Source organism: Cetorhinus maximus, unplaced genomic scaffold, assembly GCF_964194155.1.
Source record: "Cetorhinus maximus unplaced genomic scaffold, sCetMax3.hap1.1 HAP1_SCAFFOLD_4007, whole genome shotgun sequence".
NCBI classification, from domain to species: domain Eukaryota; kingdom Metazoa; phylum Chordata; class Chondrichthyes; order Lamniformes; family Cetorhinidae; genus Cetorhinus; species Cetorhinus maximus.
The window spans coordinates 72-12881 of record NW_027599912.1 but is presented as its reverse complement, the minus strand read 5'-3'; the positions used below and the strand labels follow the sequence as shown (position 1 = coordinate 12881).

Sequence of the window (12810 nt, the reverse complement as noted above, 5' to 3'; positions counted from 1 at the left end):
TAATGCAGTGGGCTCCCTCTAGTCCTCCCAGCTCACGAGCCCGGCCCATAATGAAGCGAGCTCCCTCTAGTCCTCCCAGGGAGTCCTCCCACCTCCAACAGCTGGCCCACAATGCAGCGGGCTCCCTCTAGTCCTCCCAGGAGGTCCTCCCATCCTACTAGCCCGGCCCATAATGCACAGGGTCGGCACTAGTCCTCCCAGTGAGTCCTCCCAGCTTCCTAGCCCGGCCCATAATGCAGTGGGCTCCCTCTAGTCCTCCCAAGGAGTCCTCCCAGCACACTAGCACGGCCCATAATGCAGCGAGCTCCCTCTAGTCCTCCCAGGGAGTCCTCCCACTTACAGCACCTGACCCACAATGCAGCGGGCTCCCTCTAGTCGTCCCACCTCCAGCGCCAGGCCCACAATGCAGCGGGCTCCCTCCGGTCCTCCCAGGGAGTCCTCCGAGGAGCGCGGGATTTCCCGTCGAGCTGTGCGAGCGGATTGAAAGCGGCCGGTTTGTTTTGTCGGGACCGAGGCCCAGGAGGATGGAGCCCGCGGCACCGACACCCCGAGGATCGCAGCCCGAGGCCGCAGGAGGAGGAGGAGGCGGCGGCCCCGCCATCGAACAGCTGAGCCGGGCGGGTACGGAGACCGGGAGGCGGGGCTGGAGGGGGCGGGGCTGCAGGGGCGGGGCTGCAGGGGCGGGGCTGCAGGGGCGGGGCTGCAGGGGCGGGGCTGCAGGGGCGGGGCTGCAGGGGCGGGGCTGCAGGGGCGGGGCTGCAGGGGCGGGGCTGCAGGGGCGGGGCTGGGGCTTGGTTGGGGGGCGCGGGGAGGGGCGGGGCTATGCGGGCGGGAGGGGCTGGAGGAGCAGATGCGGGGTTGGAGGGGCGGGGCTGGAGGGGTGGGGAGTGGGCGGGGCTGGAGGAGGGGCTGTGTGCCTGCGAGATGTGGATGGGGCGGGAGGAGCAGGGGCGGGGTGGGAGGAGCAGGGGCGGGGCTGGGGGCGGGGCGGGAGGAGGAGGGGCAGGGCTGGAGGAGCTGGGGTGGGGCTGGAGGGGTGGGGAGTGGGTGGGGCTGGAGGAGCAGAGGCGGGGCTGGAGGAGCAGGGGCGGTGCTGTGGAAGAGTGGGCGGGGCTGGAGGAGCAGGGGCGGGGCTGCAGGAGCAGGGGCGGGGCTGTGGGAGAGGGTGGGGCTGGAGGAGCAGGGGCGTGGTTGGAGGAGCAGGGGCGGGGTTGGAGGAGCAGGGGCGGGGCTGTGGGAGAGTGGGCGGGGTTGGAGGAGCAGGGGCGGGGCTGCGGGAGAGTGGTGGCCTGGGGCTGGAGATTGGGGGATGGGCGGAGGCAGGGCTAGTGGAGAAGGATAGGACCGTTACCAAGGGCAACCATGACCGACCGTTGCTCTATGACCCTAGCTCACCCGACCGCGCCAATTGCTCTCTGACTGACCCCAGCAACCGACCGCGCCAATTGCTCTCTGACTGACCCCAGCACCCAACCCCGCCAATTGCTCTCTGACTGACCCCAGCACCCAACCCCGCCAATTGCTCTCTGACTGACCCCAGCACCCAACCCCACCAATTGCTCTCTGACTGACCCCAGCACCCGACCCCGCCAATTGCTCTCTGACTGACCCCAGCACCCGACCCCGTCAATTGCTCTCTGACTGACCCCAGCACCCGACCCCACCAATTGCTCTCTGACTGACCCTAGCACCCGACCCCGACAATTGCTCTCTGACTGACCCCAGTACCCGATCCTGCCAAGTGTTCTTTAACTGACCCCAACATTGGTGGCCCCCAATTGTTTTCTGGCTGACCCGAGCCCCTCTCCCAATGGCGCCAATTGCTCTCTGACTGACCCCAGCATCGGACGGTGCCAGTAGCTCTATGTCTTGACCTGGCAATCTGATAATTGATCTCTGCCTGACCTCGGTAGGGGAGTCTCAACTTTGGCAACAGCGACCCAAGCTTTAATTTTCTTGCATTTGCCTCCAGTGAATTACCGCCTGCCAGACCTGAACTTGGGCTCCAGGGAGCTGGGGCTGAACCCCAAATTCGCCAAGATGCTGCTGCTCTTGACTGAGCACATGGACAGGACAGGCCTGAGCCTCACGGTCAAGAGGGACCTGGAGAAGGTAATGCGTCACTTGTCTCTGAATGTGTGGCATTGAAGTCCCGTACAAAGTCGGGCTTGGACTGGGCTGTATTTTTCTGTATTTACCACAGGCTGACCCGACCCCGCTGCAGTTAGCTTCCTGTTTACCCTTTGCCTCTTAGCTGTTCATTCCCACCCATGACAGCCTCAGGTCACATGGGCATTTCTTCGAACCGAATGATGTCACAGTCGGGAAGCGGCTTAACCCTCTTTCAGAATGATCCCGGGCCCACTTTGGCCCTGTCGACCCGCAAAGTCCTCCTTTCTTAACATCTGGGGGGGGGCTTGTGCCAAAATTGGGAGCGCTGGTCTCACAGACCGGTCAAGCAACAGCCCGACATAGTCATCCTCACGGTATCATACCCTTATAACCAGTGTCCCAGGCATCACCATCACCATCCCTGGTTATGCCTTGTCCCCCCGGCAGGACCAGACCCAGCAGAGGTGGCGGTGACCCAGTGATCTACAGTCGGGAGGGAGTTGCCCTGGGAGTCCCCAATATCGACTCCGGACCCCATGAGGTCTCTTGGCGTCAGGTCAAACGTGGGCAAGGAAACCTCCTGCCGATGACCACGTACCTCCCTCCCTCAGCTGATGGGTCAGTGCCTCCTCCATGTTGAACACCACTTGGAGGAAGCACTGAGGGTGACAAGGGTGCAGAATGTACTCTGGGTGGGGGGACTTCAATGTCCATCACCGAGAGTGTCTCGGTAGCACCACTACTGACCGAGCTGGCTGAGTCCTAAAGGACATAGCTGCTAGACTGGGTCTGTGGCAGGCGGTGAGGGAACCAACCAGAGGGAAAAACATACTTGACCCTCATCCTCACCAACCAGCCTGCCGCAGGTGCATCTGTCCATGACAGTATCGGTAGGAGTGACCACCGCACAGTCCTTGTGGAGATGAAGTCCCACCTTCACATTGAGGATACCCTCCATCGTGTTGTGTGGCACTACCCACCGTGCTAAGTGGGATAGATTTCGAACAGATCTAGCAACTCAGGACTGGGCAACCATGAGACGCTGTGCTACAGTCTTCAGCCAGAAGTGCCGAGTGGATGATCCATCTCGGCCTCCTCCGGAGGTCCCCAGCATCACAGATGCCAGTCTTCAGCCAATTCGATTCACTCCACGTGATATCAAGAAACGGCTGAAGACACTGGATACTGCAAAGGCTATTGACCCTGAAAATATTCCGGCAATAGTACTGAAGACTTGCGCTCCAGAACTTGCCGTGCCCCTTAGCCAAGCTGTTCCAGTACAGCTACAACACTGGCATCTACCCAGCAATGTGGAAAATTGCCCAGGTGTGTCCTGTACGCAAAAAGCAGGACAAATCCAACCCGGCCAATTACCGCCCCATCAGTCTACTCTCCATCATCAGTAAAGTGATGGAAGGGGTCATCAACAGTGCTATCAAGCAGCACTTGCTTAGCAATAACCTGCCCAATTTGGGTTCTGCCAGGGCCACTCAGCTCCTGACCTCATTACAGCCTTGGTTCGAACATGGACAAAAGTGCTGAACTCCCGAGGTGAGGTGAGAGTGACTGCCCTTGACATCAAGGCAGCATTTGACCGAGGGTGGCATCAAGGAGCCCTAGCAAAACTGGAGTCAATGGGAATCAGGGGGAAAACTCTCCGCTGGTTGGAGTCATACCGAGCACAAAGGAAGATGGTTGTGGTTGTTGGAGGTCAGTCATCTCAGCTCCAGGACATCACTGCAGGAGTTCCTCAGGGTTAGTGTCCTCGATCCAACCATCTTCAGCTGCTTCAGCAATGACCTTCCTTCCATCATAAGGTCAGAAGTGGGGATGTTCGCTGATGGTTGCACAATGTTCAGCACCATTCGCGACTCCTCAGATACTGAAGCAGCCCCGTGTCCAAATGCAGCAAGACCTAGACAATATCCAGGCTTGGGCTGACAAGTGGCAAGTAACATTCGCGCCCACACAAGTGTCAGGTAATGACCATCTCCAACAAGAGAGAATCCAACCATCGCCCCCTTGATGTTCAATGGCATTACCATCACTGAATCCTCCCCACTATCAACATCCTGGGGGTTACCATTGACCAGAAACTGAACTGGACCAGCCAAATAAATACTGTGGCTACAAGAGCAGGTCAGAGGCTGGGAATCCTGCGGAGAGTAACTCACCTCCTGACTCCCCAAAGCCTGTCCACCATCTACAAGGCACAAGTCAGGAGTGTGATGGAATACTCCCCACTTGCCTGGATGAGTGCAGCTCCCACAACACTCGAGAAGCTCGACACCATCCAGGACAAAGCAGCCCCCGCTCGATTGGCACCCCATCCACAAACATTCACTCCCTCCACCCACCGATGCACAGTAGCAGCAGTGTGTGTACCATCTACAAGATGCACTGCAGCAACTCACCAAGGCTCCTTCGACAGCACCTTCTAAACCCACGACCTCTACCATCTAGAAGGACAAGGGCAGCAGACACATGGGGAACACCCACCACCTGGAAGTTCCTCTCCAAGCCCCTCACCATCCTGACTTGGAAATATATCGGCCATTCCTTCACTGTCACTGGGTCAAAATCCTGGAACTCCCTCCCTAACAGCGCTGTGGGTGTACCTACACCACACAGGGGACAAAATCCTGGAACTCCCTCCCTAACAGCGCTGTGGGTGTACCTACACCACAGGGGACAAAATCCTGGAACTCCCTCCCTAACAGCACTGTGGGTGTACCTACACCACACGGACAAAACCCTGGAACTCCCTCCCTAACAGCGCTGTGGGTGTACCTACACAACACAGGGGACAAAATCCTGGAACTCCCTCCCTAACAGCACTGTGGGTGTATCTACACCACATGGACAAAATCCTGGAACTCCCTCCCTAACAGCGCTATGGGTGTACCTACACCACAGGGGACAAAATCCTGGAACTCCCTCCCTAACAGCACTGTGGGTGTACCTACACCACATGGACAAAATCCTGGAACTCCCTCCCTAACAGCGCCGTGGGTGTACCTACACCACACAGGGGACAAAATCCTGGAACTCCCTCCCTAACAGTGCCGTGGGTGTACCTACACCACAGGGACAAAATCCTGGAACTCCCTCCCTAACAGCGCTGTGGGTGTACCTACACCACAGGGGACAAAATCCTGGAACTCCCTCCCTAACAGCGCTGTGGGTGTACCTACACCACAGGGGACTGCAGCGGCTCAAGAAGGCAGCTCACCCACCACCTTCGCAAGGGGGCAATTCGGGAAATGGGCAATAAAAATGCTGGGCCCAGCCCAGCTACCCCCAAATCCCGTGAAAGAATAATTTTTTAAAAAGATTCACCGCAATGCCTGGACATGTTCCTTTTTGTCTGCAGAGGGACACGTCCCTGCGAGCGACTGTATGTAGCTTCGAGGACGCACAACTGAGCCGCGTTGTGAGTCCAACTTAAGTTGGCCGTCGGTGCAATTCTTAGCGCACCCACGATTGTTCAGTAAGTGCTGTCCCGGCGCAGAATTACATGTCACGGTGGACGTTTACGTCCTGAGTTTTGCCCGATTGGAAACAATTTCTGTACTACCAAGAGACGACTTCCGATTTAGGCTAACTGCGTTAGCCGATCGCTTGCCCGTCCGCCGAGTTTGTTAATGCCCTCCCTGTAATTTTGTTGCTGTCCTACTCAGGATGGACTCTTCCCAGCCCCCACGGCAGCCCCCTCAGTGACCCCCCATAGGTTCGGAAGGTGGGTTAAACTAACCAAGGGTCACTAGACGTTCGATCCACCATTCTGTAAGATCGTGGCTGATCTGACTGTAACCACAATCCCCCATTTCCCGTCTACCTTTCACCCCCTTGTTAATCAAGAATCGATCCACCCCAGCCTTAAAAATATTCACAGACTCTGCTTCCCACTGCCTGTTGAGGGAGAGAGTTCCAAAGACCCATGACCCTCGGAGAGAGAAACGTTTCTCCTCATCTCTGTCCTAAATGGGTCACCCCCTTATTTTTAAACAGTGAACCCCCTCTCGTTCTAGATTCTCCCACAAGAGGAAACATCCTCTCCACATCCCACCCTGTCCAAGACCCCCTCAGGATCTTAAAGCTTTCAATCAAGTCGCCTCTCACTCTTCTAAACTCCAGCGGATACAAGCCTAACCTGTCCGATCTTCCCTCATCAGACAACCCGCCCATTCCTGGTATGACTCTAGTCAACCTCCGAACTGCTTCCAACGCATTTACATCCTTCCTTAAATAAGGAGACCAATACTGTACACAACACTCCAGATGTGGTCTCACCAGTGCCCTGTACAACTGAAGCATAACTTCCCTAACTTTTATATTCAATTCCCCTCACAATAAATGATAACTTTCTATTAGCTTCCTAATGACCCGCTGTACCTGCAAACTAACCTTCTGTGATTCATGCACTAGGACACCCAGATCCCTCTGCACCTCAGAGCTCTGTAATCTCTCATCATTTAGATAACACGCTTCATACTAACCTTCTGTGCTTCATGCACTAGGACACCCAGATCCCTCTGCACCTCAGAGCTCTGCAATCTCTCACCATTTAGATAATACGCTTCATACTAACCTTCTGTGATTCATGCACTAGGACACCCAGATCCCTCTGCACCTCAGAGCTCTGCAATCTCTCACCATTTAGATAATACGCTTCATACTAACCTTCTGTGATTCATGCACTAGGACACCCAGATCCCTCTGCGTCTCAGAGCTCTGCAATCTCTCACCCTTTAGATAATACGCTTCATACTAACCTTCTGTGATTCATGCACTAGGACACCCAGATCCCTCTGTGCCTCAGAGCTCTGCAATCTCTCACCATTTAGATAATACGCTTCATACTAACCTTCTGTGATTCATGCACTAGGACACCCAGATCCCTCTGCACCTCAGAGCTCTGCAATCTCTCACCATTTCGATAATATGCTTCTTTTTTTATTCTCCCTGCCAAAATGGACAATTTCACGTTTGCCCACGTTATACCCCATTGGCCAGATCTTTGCCCACTCACTTAACCCATCTATGTCCCTTTGTAGCCTCCTCACATCCTCTTCACAGTTAACATTCCTACCTATTGTCCTGACCGACGCAGTTGGTCAAGCGGGAGTTACTTAAACATCCCCAGAGGGAAACTTGAAACAACTGTCATAACCAATAATTTTTAAGTAGTATGTTTTGAGATGCGACTCTAAATTCAGGAATCAGACCACCAGTTCTCGAGAGGTTTTACATTAAACTAAATGAAACATTTTATTCATTTACCACAGGTTAAAACATATATACACATGGCTACAAATTACTACTATCATAACTTTCAACAAACTCCCAAACTAATCTCCACTAAGCAACCCATAGACTTAACCAGGCACCAGGCAAAGCATTTTCACCTTACGAATTCAAAATGAGGTTCTGTTCACTTTGGTTCCTGTGGTGCCAGTTGGGGGGCTTACAGCTGCCTTTTGATCTCACATTGTCCCTGTTCTGCACACCCGAAAACTACTGAAGTTATACCTACCAGCCCCATTGAATGTTAATTCTCATTCTATCGACAACCTCTGAACTAAACGTCTCTTAACAGTGAAACCCCTTTCGTAGCACCATCTTTATTAGTAATGTAAACATATTGCTTGGTCTCCGCTAGGTAGGTGCAAGATTTCACCCCACTTCTTGAATGCTCTATTCAAACAATGCAAATGCCCACTATCTCTCTTCCACATCAAAACTAGTGCCCATCAAAGCACCCAGACGAGCTGGGCTTTAATCCAATTAAGACACACCCACAGACTAAACCTCTATTTCAAAAGAAATTCTTTCTCACATCCCCTCTAAACCTCCCCCTGACCTTAAATCTATGCCCTCTGGTTATTGATCCCTCCAGCAAGGGGAAAAATTCCTTTCTGTCTACCCTATCCATGCCCCTCATCATTTTATACAGCTCAATCATGTCCCCCCACCCTCAATCTTCTCTGCTCCAGGGAAAATAACCCCAGTCTATCCAATCTCTCCTCATAACTAAAACTCTCCAGCCCAGGCAACATCCTGGTAAATCTCCTCTGCACTCTCTCTAGTGCAATCGCATCCTTCCTATAATGCGGATTCCAGAACTGCACGCAATACTCTAGCTGTGGCCTAACCAGTGTTTTATACAGTTCCAGCATAACCTCACTGCTCTTATATTCTGTGCCTCGGCTAATAAAGGCAAGTATCCCTTCTTAATATGCCTTCTTAACCACCTTATCTACCTGTCCCTGCTACCTTAAGGGACTGGTAGACATGCACACCAAGGTCCCTCTGATCCTCGGTACTTCCCAGGGTCCTACCATTCATCGTGTATTCCCGTGCCTTGTTTGTCCTGCCCAAGTGCATCACCTCACACTTATCCGGATTAAATTCCATTTGCCACTGACCAGCCCGTCTATATCCTCCTAATCTAAGGCTATCCTCCTCACTATTTACCACTCCACCAATTTTCCTGTCGTCTGCGAACTTACCGATCGACTCTCCTACATTCAAGTGTAAATCGTTTATATATACCGCCAACAGCAAGGGACCCAACACCGGTCCCTGTGGAACCCCCACTGGACACAGGCACCCGGTCATAAAAAACACCCCTCGACCGTCACCCTCTGGGTGCAAAAATTCTTCCTCACGTCCCCTCCTAAACCTCCCGGCCCCGTACCTTAAATCTACGCCCCACCTCCCCCCCGGTCCACCGAAGGGGAGAAAAGTTCCTTCCTGTCAATCCCCGGCGACAGCCTCTCCGAGCTGGATAGATCGCTGGCGCTCCCAAGTCCGCGATCGAGAGCTGGGGGAATGTGGCGCTGACGGCAGAGGAGAGATGACTGACCCACCCTCTTCCCCACCTCCCTTGTGCCTCAGGCGAAGAGTGATCTGCGGAAAGAGAAGCGGGAGTGGCTCCGCGCGGAGGCTCTGCTGAGGGTCCTGGACGAGATGCCGACCGAGCACCACGTGAAGCGGTGGGAGAGCGGCGCCGGGCCCGAGGATCGACAGGTGAGCCGCGAGGGAGGGGCTGAGGGAGGGAGGGAGGGAGGGACAGACGGCGAGGAGGGAAGAGGTTGAGACGCCAGAGAGAGAGAGAGAGAGATGGGGAAGCGAAACGCAGAGAGAGGGAGGGAGATGGGTCGTGAGTTGCGATCGGTATTTGAATGAGGCTTTTAAGCGGATTTCACAGGAGCAAAATGGGACCCCCAACCCCATTGGGGACTGGAAACCGAACGTTCGATTATAAAGGTCAACCTTAAGGAGCGTCTTAAAGGAGGAGAGAAAGAGAGGGGGACGGAGAGAAAGAGAGGGGGACAGAGAGAAAGAGAGGGAGACGGAGAAAGAGAGGGAGAGAAGAAGGAGAGGGAGAGAAGAAGGAGAGGGAGAGAGAGAAGGAGGGAGGGAGAGGAGGGAGAGAGAGAAGGAGGGAGAGAGAGAAGGAGGGAGAGAGAGAAGGAGGGAGAGAGAGAAGGAGGGAGAGAGAGAAGGAGGGGAGAGAGAGAAGGAGGGAGAGAGAAAGGAGGGAGAGAGAGAAGGAGGGAGAGAGAGAAGGAGGGAGAGAGAGAAGGAGGGAGAGAGAGAAGGAGGGAGAGAGAGAAGGAGGGAGAGAGAGAAGGAAGGAGAGAGAGAAGGAGGGAGAGGGAGAAGGAAGGAGAGGGAGAAAGGAGGAGAGGAGAAGGAGGGAGAGGGAGAAGGAGGGAGAGGGAGAAGGAGGGAGAGGGAGAGGGAGAAGGAGGGAGAGGGAGAAGGAGGGAGAGGGAGAAGGAGGAAGGAGGGAGAGGGAGAAGGAGGGAGAGGGAGAAGGAGGGAGAGAGAGAAAGGAGGGAGAGAGAGAAGGAGGGAGAGAGAGAAGGAGGGAGAGAGAGAAAGAGGGAGAGAGAGAGAGGCGGAGAGGTTCAGGGAGGGAATTCCAGAGCTTAGGCCCCCTCCCCAGGCAGCTGAAGCTCGGCCGCCAATGGTGGAGCGTTGGGAATTGGGGGAGGATCAAGAGGCCGGAATCGGAGGAGATCTCTGAGGGTTGTAGGGGCTGGAGGAGGTGACAGAGATATGGAGGGTTGTAGGGAGCTGGAGGAGGTTACAGAGATAGGAGGGGTGTAGGGGGCTGGAGGAGGGTTACAGAGATAGGGAGGGGTGTAGGGGGCTGGAGGAGGTTACAGAGATAGGGAGGGGTGTAGGGGCTGGAGGAGGTTACAGAGATAGGGAGGGGTGTAGGGGGCTGGAGGAGTTACAGAGATAGGGAGGGGTGTAGGGGCTGGAGGAGGTTACAGAGATAGGGAGGGTGTAGGGGCTGGAGGAGGTTACAGAGATAGGGAGGGTGTAGGGGGCTGGAGGAGGTTACAGAGATAGGGAGGGTTGTAGGGGCTGGAGGAGGTTACAGAGATAGGGAGGGTTGTAGGGGCTGGAGGAGGTTACAGAGATAGGGAGGGGTGTAGGGGGCTGGAGGACGTTACAGAGATAGGGAGGGTTGTAGGGGCTGGAGGAGGTTACAGAGATAGGGAGGGGTGTAGGGGCTGGAGGAGGTTACAGAGATAGGAGGGGTGTAGAGGCTGGAGGAGGTTACAGAGAGAGGGAGGGGTGTAGGGGCTGGAGGAGGTTACAGAGATAGGGAGGGGTGTAGGGGGCTGGATGGGTGACTGGGGGTGGGGACAGTGTCTGACCCTCTCCCTCCTTCTCACCCCCAGTTCTTTGAGACGCTGGAGCAGTGCCTGGTGCTGGGGAGGTGCTGCAGACGGCTAGACACCCGGGAGACGGACCGGGGAGACGGTGGGCTGCCCCTCCTGGACCTTGGGAGGCATCACCTCCAGGAGCTGCTGCCTGAGCCTCAGGTTAGTCTCCAGTCGAGCGAGCGACGCCCCAAGGATCGCGATTCAGGGCGTCCGATGGGGGGTGGGACTATTCAACTTCTGCAGCCTCACTGCTACAACCAACACCCCACACCGCGCAAACCCCCACCCCCACGCTGCTATGGTGGGCGTCTGAACCTCTCTCTCTCTCTCTCTCTCTCTCTCTCCGAACCTTAACCCCACAGCAACTGCAGGCGATGAGACAAAGGCTGGTGCCTGAGGTGGAGAAGCGGCTGAGAGAGCGGTGTTTCACCGTCCTCTGCTACTATCAACCGGAATACGGTGAGTGTGAGGGAGGGAGAGAGTGTGTGTGAGAGCGGCCGGCCGGGGAGGGAGGGGGAGATGGAGAGAGGGAACAAAGGGGGGACAGAATGGGGAAAGAGGGTGAGGTGGAAGGCAGAGGGACTGCGAGGGAGAGGGGGGGAGAGAGAGAGAGAGGGGGAGGATGGGGGGAGAGGGGGCGAGGATGGAGGGAGAGAGAGAGGGCGAGGAGTGGGGGAGAGAGGGTGACGGAGAGAGAGAGGGAGATAGGAGGAGGAGAGAGAGGACGGGAGGGGGAGTGAGAGAGGAGGAGGAGGAGAGAGAGAGAGAGAGAGAGAGAGAGGAGAGAGAGAGAGGAGGAGGAGAGAGAGAGAGAGGAGGAGGAGAGAGAGAAAGGAGGAGGAGGAAGAGAGAGAGGAGGAGGAGAGAGAGGAGGGGGAGAGAGGGAGGAGGAGGAGAGAGAGAGGAGGAGAGAGAGGAGGAGGAGGAGAGAGAGAGAGGAGGAGGAGAGAGAGAGAGGAGGAGGAGGAGAGAGAGAGAGGAGGAGGAGAGGAGGAGGGGAGAGGAGGAGGAGGAGAGAGAGGAGGAGGAGAGAGAGGAGGAGGAGAGAGAGAGAGAGGAGGAGGAGAGAGAGAGAGAGGAGGAGGAGGAGAGAGAGCGAGGAGGAGGAGAGAGAGAGGAGGAGAGAGAGAGAGGAGAGGAGAGAGAGAGGAGGAGGAGGAGAGAGAGAGAGGAGGAGAGAGAGAGAGGGAGGAGGGAGGAGGAGAGAGAGAGCGAGGAGGAGGAGAGAGAGAGAGAGGAGGAGGAGAGAGAGAGAGGAGGAGGAGAGAGAGAGAGCGAGGAGGAGGAGAGAGAGAGCGAGGAGAGGAGAGAGAGCGAGGAGAGGAGAGAGAGAGCGAGGAGGAGGAGAGAGAGAGAGAGAGGAGGAGAGAGAGAGCGAGGAGGAGGAGAGAGAGAGCGAGGAGGAGGAGAGAGAGAGAGGAGGAGGAGAGAGAGAGAGAGGAGGAGGAGAGAGAGAGAGAGAGGAGAGAGAGAGCGAGGAGGAGGAGAGAGAGAGCGAGGAGGAGAGAGAGAGAGAAGGAGGAGAGAGAGAGCGAGGAGGAGGAGAGAGAGAGCGAGAGAGGAGGAGAGAGAGAGCAAGGAGAGAGAGCGAGGAGGAGGAGAGAGAGAGAGAGCGAGGAGGAGGAGAGAGAGAGCGAGGAGAGAGGAGGAGGGAGAGAGAGGGCAAGGAGGAGGAGAGAGAGAGCAGGGAGGAGGAGAGAGAGGGCGAGGAGGAGGAGAGAGAGAGCGAGGAGAGAGGGCGAGGAGGAGGAGAGAGAGGGCGAGGAGGAGGAGAGAGAGAGCGAGGAGCAAGAGTAGAGAGAGAGAGAGAGGCGAAAGAGAGAGAGAGAGAGGAGGAGGAGAGAGAGACGAGGAAGAGTAGAGAGAGAGAGAGAGGAGGAGAGAGAGAGAGAGGAGGAGGAGAGAGGGGGAGGAGAGGGGGGGAGGAAGAGGAGAGAGAGAGGGGGGAGGAAGAGGAGAGAGAGAGGGGAGGAAGAGGGGAGAGAGAGGGGGAGGAAGAGGAGAGGGG

General features: G+C 55.9%; 1 protein-coding gene across 1 annotated transcript; it reads left to right on the top strand.

Annotated features, from left to right (window-relative positions):
• Positions 1-405: 405 nt before the first annotated feature.
• haus4 (HAUS augmin-like complex, subunit 4) lies at positions 406-11261 on the top strand (the record flags this gene model as incomplete). Its single annotated transcript, XM_078538136.1, has 5 exons — positions 406-621; positions 1973-2112; positions 9013-9144; positions 10818-10961; positions 11165-11261. Coding segments are annotated over exons 1-5 (610 nt in total), but the record flags the coding sequence as incomplete, so codon positions are not given.
• Positions 11262-12810: the final 1549 nt, after the last annotated feature.